The 9,348-nt window shown below is 44.5% G+C and overlaps 1 protein-coding gene across 1 annotated transcript; it reads right to left on the bottom strand.

Annotated features, from left to right (window-relative positions):
* Window positions 1-2,742: 2,742 nt before the first annotated feature.
* Window positions 2,743-3,895, bottom strand: LOC102943241 (olfactory receptor 10A7). The gene has a single exon (XM_007071993.3). The coding sequence runs from the start codon at window positions 3,893-3,895 to the stop codon at window positions 2,900-2,902; it is 996 nt and encodes a 331-aa protein (XP_007072055.1). The 3' UTR covers window positions 2,743-2,899.
* Window positions 3,896-9,348: the final 5,453 nt, after the last annotated feature.

Raw genomic sequence — 9,348 nt, 5'->3', positions numbered from 1 at the left:
GATCCACACTATCACACCAGGAGATCATATTCAGCTGATTATCCAGCCTTCCGCACAAAATCTTCTTCAGTCACCGCTTCCCAGGATAGACTTCTCCAGCATGTAAGAATGGCCTGCATTCTTTGTTCTAGATGTAGCTATTTATATGTAGCTGTATATAAATGTGTATTTTTTCTTGTGACTGAAGCAACCTCTGTGCCATCTGCAAACTTTATCAATGATGATTTTATGTTTTCTTTCACGTCACTGTAGTGAGTGTCTACACTGAAGCACTGCAACAGTGCAACTTCAGCTGTGCCACCACAGTGGTTTAAGTGCAGACACAGTGTAAGAGAGTTGTGCTCTTTCTTCAGTCATATTAATGTTGTGTTAACTCTGAAACCTAATGATCATTAATTGAATTCCACTGCTCTTATTTCTGCATATGCATCCAACTCTAGGGATACAGCTCAGCTCATTGTATGTTAACTCTGAAACCTAATGATCACAAGTTAAATGCCATTGCTGATTATTTTTTCATATGTGTTTACATGTGGCTGCTGGATGTAATCGCATTAGGCTGGGGGAAAGTAGCTGCTGAAAAGTTGGAAACTTTGGCCCTTCTATGAACTGCTTCATTTTGGTGCACACCTGCATTTTGGGGAAATCCAACTGAGCTCACTGGGCCTTGGGCTACATGCGGGCACAAGAATGAGGAGTGGATGACAGCAAGCGGGACAAAGAGTGTGCTTCCCCAGAATAAACTAAGTCCATTCACTACCACCTCTGACTTCAAAGGGCAGGAGGTACTGTAGCTGCATCTCCCCTCCAGGGCTAAACACATCATCTGCCTCCTGAGGGCCAATCCAAGTGTAACCCAGGTGAAGAAAATGATGCTGTCTCTCCCCTCTAGTGGCTAGACCATGCACAATGGATTGTAAGTCTGCTACAGCCTTTGACCTACGGCCTCTAGTTGTTTAATTCAAGCTGCACAAGCTCAGGGGTTCTTACTACCTGTTTGAGGATGTCCTGCTAACCCTGTTTGGTTGCCATGTAATATTTTACTTGCTTGTCTTCATGTAGCCTAAGGCAGCAGCAAAACCCAAGAAAATGATTTCAGTCAAAGACACGTTGCAGCAAAGGGAATAGACTGTCCTGGTGCTATGCTCGTCTTAGAAGAACAGCATCTCTGCTGACAATAAGCTTTCCCCCACAATATCTGGCCCACTCCACTAAGTATCTGAGACCCACACAATCTCTAACACATGTATCCTCACCACACCTCTGGGAGGTAGTCAGCGTGATGAACCCCCTGATATAGAGGAAGAACTGAGGCACAGATTTGCAAAGGTATTGAGGTGCCTAGAGATGCCCTTCTTTCCCCTTTAACCTTCTCCGTTTCCCATGCCTTCCCTCCCAACTTCCTTTCCCCGCCACCTTCACCCACCTTCCCCATCTCCACTTTTCACCCTTGCACCTCCCCTTCCTCCTTCTATCTCCCCCTTCCCCCTGTTTCCATGCTGCCTTCTTCCTGGAATTTCGGGCAGGAAGGGAAGGTGGGAAGTTACATGGGGGCCTGGGGAAAGGAAAATGGAAGGGAGAGGAGTGGGTAAGGGGAGGGGGAAGGAGGGATGGGGAAAAGAAGGGAAAGGGGAGGGAGAAGGGGAACGTGGAAGGGTGGAGGAAGGAGGAAGGAAAAGGGAGGAGGTGAAGCAATGAGGAAGGGAGCTGGGGGAAGGAGAGAGAAAGGAAAGGGAATAAACAGAAGGAAAGGGAAGGAAGAGGGGGACAATCAGCAGTGTAAGGGGGAGGGGAGCAGGGGTAAGAGAGGGGAGGAGGAAGGGAGTTGGGGAAGGGAAGAACAGAGGACGGATGGAAATAGGGACAAGGGAAGGTGCCTGTGGAAGTGCACTTTAAGAGCTTCCTTTGTGTTCTTTCCTCAGTTTCCCCAGCAGTGCTGTCTCAGTACTGCATGGGGCCTGGAGATCTGTAAGGATCAGTGGCATCTGGCAACAAGTAACCAGCCAAGGAGAACTCCTGACCCAGGAGTCCACTCTGTCTCATGCCACTGACTCATGGCAACTCTGGCCCAGGGCCAGTTCAAGGTAGCACAGTAAAATAAGAGTTGGGGATGCTAATCAAGACCAAAATGAGCAACCAAACATGCTGAAGCCAATTTATTTATAACTTTGGTGGCACATATGTATTATTACAGGAGTTGGCACATTTACTTTTAAATATACTAAGGGTTCCTGCTATCTATCTATCTATCTATCTAATCACTAGATCACAGTTGCCCATCTTTGTACTATTAAAACTCTGATCCAAAATCCATTGAAAACAATGCTGACTCCTTTACTGGATTAGGCCCAGAGTGACTCTCAAGTGTGATTAGAAGAATTTCCCCTGTATGTAGGGTAGGAAATAACCAGGGCTGGTTAAAATCTTTCCTCCAAAATATTTTGTTAAAGGAAAATTGGTTTTTTGGTGAAACAAACAGTTTTGCAAAAAGTGTCTGCTTTCCTAAAAAAAATAAAATAAAATGAATTGTATTTATTTATTGATTTGTCAGCAAATTAAAAACCTCAAATTTATTTATTTATTTGTTTGTTTGTTTATTTTTGTCCAAAATTTTAGTCTTTCAGAGGAACCTTTTTGGGTTTTCCAAAAAAAAATTCAGAATTTTCCTTGGGGGAAAAATAACCCCAGTTTCCAGCTGGCTCTAGACATAACTATGGGCCAAAATCTGAGGTCTATGCTGAGTTATGGCTAGGTCTTTGATCACACAAAATTTCACAGAAGTCAAAGGGGTTTTCGTTTGCATAAGGAATGAGAGCAAATCAACTGCCTTTAGATTCAGGCTTGTAGTAACTGCATGGTACTTGTTGACATTTTAATGGTGATCACTGAATTGGGTTTATTATGGGTCTTCTTGATGAATCCTCGCTTGGCCTCCAGTTACTAATGGAGACAGCCAATTAGGCCTTTTACTTATAATTTTCCTCAGAGCTTCTTTGACCTCCTTGTTTCTCAGACTGTATATAATGGGGTTAACCATAGGGGTAATCACCGTGTACAGCAGGGAAAACATTTTATTTAGGCCTGGAGACTGGCTGGCCGTGGGAACCGCATAAATAATGCCCAAGGTCCCATAGAACAAGGTCACCACGATGAGATGGGAGGAGCAGGTGGAGAAGGCTTTCTGTTTTCCCATGGTAGAAGGGACCCTGAGAATGGTGGACAGGATGTTGGCATAGGATACTACAGTCAGCAGAAATGGGACCATGGTCACAACAGAGGCCATGATGAATGTGGTTGTCTTGGCCACATGGGCGTCAGCACAGGAGAGCTTTATGACCGGTGCTAGGTCGCAGAAGAAATGGTCGATTTCATTGGAGGCACAGAATGGCAACCTGAAGGTCAAGACAATGGTTAGTATGGGAGTCAGGAACCCACTTATCCAAGAACCTGCTGCCATCTGCAGGCAAACCTTGGAGTTCATGATGGCCATGTAACGGAGTGGGCTGCAGATGGCTACGTACCGGTCATAAGACATCACCGCCAGGAGAAAACACTCAGTGATAGCCATGGAACTGAAGAAATAAAACTGGGTAATGCAGCCAAAGAAGGAGATTGCTTCATGTGCAGTAAGTAAAGTCCTTAGCATCTTGGGGGTGGTAGAAGCGGTGTACCAGATCTCGAGGAAGGAGAAATTTCCCAGGAAGAAGTACATCGGGGTGTGCAGGCTCCGGCTGTATGAGATGATGGCCAATATGAGGATGTTGCCAGCTAATGTCATGATGTAGACAGCTAGAAATAGCACAAAGAGAAGGATCTGCATCTCATGAAGATCCCCAAATCCCATCAAGATGAACTCTGCAAGGGCTGTCTGATTTCCTTCTGCTGCTCTGTCCATCTAGATTAAAATTGGTCCCAAATCACAAAACAAAATCATGAAAATTCTGGGAAGTGTGGAGGAGTTTTAATCTGTAGCCCAATCTATGAATTGTATAATAATTACATTGATTCCTTAAGAATTCCCAGCTATCACTCTGAGGTTTGAAAGGTTCTTGCCCCAAGATCAGGCCCAGTATTATTAAAATTACTGTTCATTTGGGAACCCTGATGTGCACAGTTGCAACACGCACACTATAGGAAGCCTTCTATATTTACAACAGTTCATTAATACATTTAGCAAAGTCACAAACACTGTAACCCAGGCAGGTAGATAGAGATAATACAGAATGTCCATCTGAACATCCATATACTCACACTATCACTTGCAGAACAACCTGAAATGTTAGCCATTGTCTTCCTCATCACCATTACCTTCTTCATCATCACCAGTGGCCATCATCCCAGCACCACCCAAGGGCCACATCTCTCTTTCCTCCTGCCCAGAGACTGGGATACAACGCTACTATGTTTAATGCATATTCAGTAGGGGTTTCTCCCCTCTTCCTCATTTGTATTTCCTCACCCTACTAATGCTGAAGTGCCCTTCCCCTATAGGTTAGCATATTAATGATCTCAACTTATTATCATATACGTCAATTCATTGCCATGGAACTCTTGCGGTCAGACATCTGTGGATGCTTTATCCTAAAATATCCAAAAGCTGGTGTTAGCTCATGTTCCTGTCATTGGCTGGTGTTGTTATTGACAAACTTCCTCCTTACACACTCTATGTTCAATTCCCCAAAATTTAGGGGTGACTGTTGGGCCATTTTTCTGTGTCAAAGTTCATAGGCCCTCAAGCCTTATGCTCAGTGCTGAAGCCACTGTCTTACAGGATACAGGCCTTGTGTTACTGCTAAACAGGGCTGGCCTTACTATGAGGCGAACTGAGGCGGTAGCCTCAGGTGCCAGACTGGGGGGGGAGGGGGCACCACTAGGACCCAGAGTGTAGAAAATTGTGTCTGTTGCCGGTGCATATGTATTCTCTCTGCTCTAGATGCACAGAGATGGTGGAGAGCTGTGCTGGAGGAAGGAGGGCACAAGAGACATAACAGGCAGGCAGGAGAAAAGGTGAGAAGGAATAACAGAAATCAGCAAGAGCTGCAGGGAGAGAGAGGAGGAGGAGGAGCCTCTTATGTACCTCTCTAGCACCCCCAGGAGCCTGGACTGATTAACACCAGCTTCTCAGGGAGCTTCCTGTTTCCTGCTGCTTCCATGAACCCACTTGAGGAGAACAGGCCGTCAACTGAAGAAGTAGGAGCCAGTTAGGCCCTTAAGATGCTGATATCTTCCCTCCCTCAGGCCCTGCTACCAGCCTGCTTATTTGTCCCCTTCAACTGAGTGTTGAGAGCCACTATAGCTGGCACAGAACAGCAGTCATGAGTGAAAGAAGACAACGCCCCTCTGGGGCAGCATTCAGAAAAAGAAAGAAAGCAAAGGAAGCTTTTCTATCTAAGCAGGACGGAGCTCTTCTGAGATACAGACACAAAAATGTTCACGGTGAGCCTTCTGGCCCCAGTGAGGATGTGAGTGGTGAGGAGATGCCTGATCTTCCAGTTAGAGTGCAGGTGACTTGGCAGCTACTGCAGCATCCATATCTCCTTCTCAAATGGATGTAACCATGCACATTCCTGAAGAAACGTGTAGATCAGAGAAGAGTGTGGTGGAGGCCCAAGAAACAGCTGCTGCTGAGTTTAGTTCCTTAAGTCTAGATGATCCAGGACTGTGGAACCACTTGAGCAGTAGCCTGAGGGACTTCAGTGTACTGCATGGGCCACAGCAAGTGAAAAACTTCATGTTCCCCAAAGACAATGAAAACAGAAGTTTCCATCCAACACATTACTGGTGTGAAATCCCCAATGGTGACAAAGTGGAGAGGCCGTGGCTTATGTACTCAAAAACCCAGAATGCTGCATACTGTTTTTGTTGCCAACTCTTCCAATCTAATGTTCCAGCCACACTGGGTTCTACAGGAACAAAGGACTGGAAAAATCTGGCTAGAAATCTGGCATGCCATGAGAAGGCAGCAAACCTTGGAGTTCATGATGGCCATGAGAGCATTCCATAGGTGGAAAGAGCTTGAGATGAAACTAAGGTTAAAGGCCACCATAGATGATCAGCATCAAGAGAAGACTGATTGCATCAGAGTCTCTTTACTGGCAAAATGTTCTGAAAAGGCTCATTGCCATTGTGAGAATGCTTGCTACCCAAAACCTAGCACTGCGTGGCACTTCAGATCAGCTATATGTGCCAAACAATGGAAACTTCCTTAAAATTGTGGAGCTGATGGCTGAATTTGATGCTGTACTCCCGGAGCATCTAAGAAGAGTCACCACCCAAGAAATGTACACACACCACTACCTTGGAAAAACAATTCAAAATGAGATCGTACAGTTACTGGCAACAAAAGTCAAACAGAAGATTGTGGCAGATCTGAAGTCATTAAGATATTACTCTGTTATTCTGGACTGCATACCTGACATCAGCCATACGAACAAATGACTTTAATGGTGTGTTTTGTAACAACAACAGAACCTAGTGAAAATCCCCTGCAATGGTGACTGTCAGAGAGCATTTTCTAGAATTTATTGATATTGATGATACTACAGGAGCTGGTACAACAAATGTGCTTCTTAAAAAGCTGGGAGATACGGGAATTGCGATAGCTGACACGAGAGGTCAGGGCTACAATAATGGTGCCAACATGAGAGGAAAGAACAGAGGAGTGCAGACACAGATCCAAGAGTTAAACCCTTGAGTTTTTTTTGTCCCATGCAGTTCTCATTCGTTGAACTTGGTGGTCAGTGATGCAGCATCAGATTCTAGTGAGGCTGCTGAATTTTTTAATGTGATTCAAAGCATCTATGTGCTTTTCTCTGCATCAACTCATCGATGGCAAATTTTGAAGCAACATCTGGGAACATCCTCTCTGACACTGAAACCACTGAGTGCCACATGATGGGAAAGTCGAGTGGGGGGGGAAGGGGGTTAAGCCTATCAAACACCAAATTGGGAAGATAGATGATGCCATAGTTGCCATTATGGAGGATAATGCTATGACAGGAACTGTCCATGGGAGAACAGTGGCAGAGGAAAATGGAATCACTGGAAACATACATAACTTCAAATTTCTGTGTGGCTTAGTGTTGTGGCATGACATACTGTTTGAAATAAAGGTAAGCAAGAGACTCCAAGGTGTTGACCTTGATATATCTGGAGCAATGGACAAAGCAAAGTCATACCTACAGTCTTACCGATCAGATGAGGGATTTCAAAACGTTCTGAAGAGTGCACAGAAGTTGGCAGAGGAGCTTCACATAGAAGCTATTTTCCCACCCATTCGAGAATACAAGAGTCACCGAAGAAGAATACATTTTGATTACGAGGCACGGGATAATCCCATAAGAGACCCCAAACAACAATTCAATTCTTTAACCAGGTGCTAGATTATGCAATACAGTCAGCTGAAGAACGTTTCATGCAGCTCAAGGAGCACAGCAGTATATTTGGGATGTTGTATGATATTCCAAAACTCCTCACTATACCTGAAGAAGACCTACACCAGCAATGTAGGGCACTAGAGACAATGTTGACACATGATGACATGCGCGATATTGATGAGAGTGGGGGGTGGGCGGGGTCACTTGAGGAGTCATGTGGGTGGTCAGGTGGGGAGGTCACATCCCCACCCCTTAGCTGGTGCAGCGTACTGGTAAGAAATGAATTCTACTTGCACCACTGCCACTGGTCTAGATCAAAGGGTCTCCTGATTGTGTTGCAATGAAGCGGTTTGATGTTTTGAAAGGCTGGGCTAGATTTTTAAAGGAGGCACTTAGTGGGATTTTTAAAAAATATTTGGGTGCCTGAGACCCATTGAATTCAATGGCTTTTAGGAGCATAGGTTCTTTTGAAAATCCCACTAAGCATCTAAATATCTTTAAACATCTGGGCCTTTATCTTATTTTCTTGTTGAAAATGTCAAAGTGTCAGACTGTTTCAATCTGTAGTAAATAGAAGGTACCCTTTATGTGTTTGTTTTAATAAAATAAAATAAAATAAAATAAAATAAAATGCAATTCCAGAGTTCTCACTCTGAAGTCTATGATGTCTGTGGAGTCAGTAAAAAGTGATGAAAGAGCCAGAAGGATGGCTGAGAGCTTTTTGTTCAGAACACCACCAGGTTGAATCATCACTGGGTTTTGTTGTCTGGTATCATCCAATTTTTAAGTTTTCAGCCATTTTGACTATACAAATCACACCGGTGTAGTGTACACTACAGTAAGGCATGTATCTACGCCATACCAAGAGCCTAGACCATTGTGATATTAGAAGTCATTCAGCCAATTACCACCCTTACTTTACAGCTAATCTGCATGCAACAATTTCATGGGTTGCACGAGGGAGACTGCACAGATCCTCACTGCCACTTGTGCAAATCCACAGAACTCTCCCAACAGATCACCCCAGACACAAATCAACACAACGACTCAAACAACAACACAACCAGCACTCACAATACCCTCTAACATTTGTAACCCTTTACCACAGCACACACTCCTCATTCGCCAACACAAATCAATACAACCCTTCCAGCATAACCCAACAACCACACAAAGGAACAGAACCATCCACCCAACAACATAATTGGCACAGACAATAACCCCAAACTTCACTCTGAAGCCTAGAATATTGATAGAGTCATTGCGAAGCAATGGAAATAGTTACAAGGCTGTTTCAGAACAGAACTTTTTTTTTAGAATATCACCAGGTTGAATCATCAATGGGATTCAGGGTCTGCTAATGAGGGGATGGGCTATAATTAAAGAAACAGACTTTGGGGGGAAAATAAAGAAAACAGAGACTACTGGAGCGAACTTCACCGCCATGGCTGCCACCATCACCATCATCTGGGACCTCAAGTCTTTTTTGTCCTAATCCTAAGGTATGTTCTAATCAGACCAGGCCAGAGAGAGGGACCCAGATGACAATGGCACCCGTACCAGCTCCAGCTAAAGCCCAAACACCACCAGAGCTGAAATGGTACTGGACTTCAACAACAGCACTACCAACAACACCTCCAGCTCCTCTCAACTAGCTTCTTCTCTTTTACCCAAAAGGAGAGTTATTACTGCCTTTGGCCTTGTCTACACTTACCGGGGGATCGAAGCTCAGCGATCAATGAATCGGCGGTTGATTTAGCAGGTCTAGTGAAGACCCACTAAATAGACTACATATTGCTCCCCGTCGACACCTGTACTTCAGCAGAATGAGAAGAGTAAGGGGAGTCGATGGGAGAGCATCTCCCATCAACATAGCGTAGTGTGTACCCCACGGTAACTAGATCTAAGCTATGTGGACTTGAGTTACGCAATTCATATAACTCAAATTGCATATCTTAGATCGACTTTCCCC

Source organism: Chelonia mydas, chromosome 13 (genome assembly GCF_015237465.2).
Source record: "Chelonia mydas isolate rCheMyd1 chromosome 13, rCheMyd1.pri.v2, whole genome shotgun sequence".
Lineage (NCBI taxonomy): Eukaryota > Metazoa > Chordata > Testudines > Cheloniidae > Chelonia > Chelonia mydas.
Note: the sequence above shows the minus strand (reverse complement) of the source record. Positions and strands in the feature narration are given on the sequence as shown.

Coding starts and splice junctions, on each gene's coding strand:
- LOC102943241 (XM_007071993.3), bottom strand. CDS start 3,895: ATGGACAGAGCAGCAGAAGGAAATCAGACAGCCCTTGCAGAGTTCATC.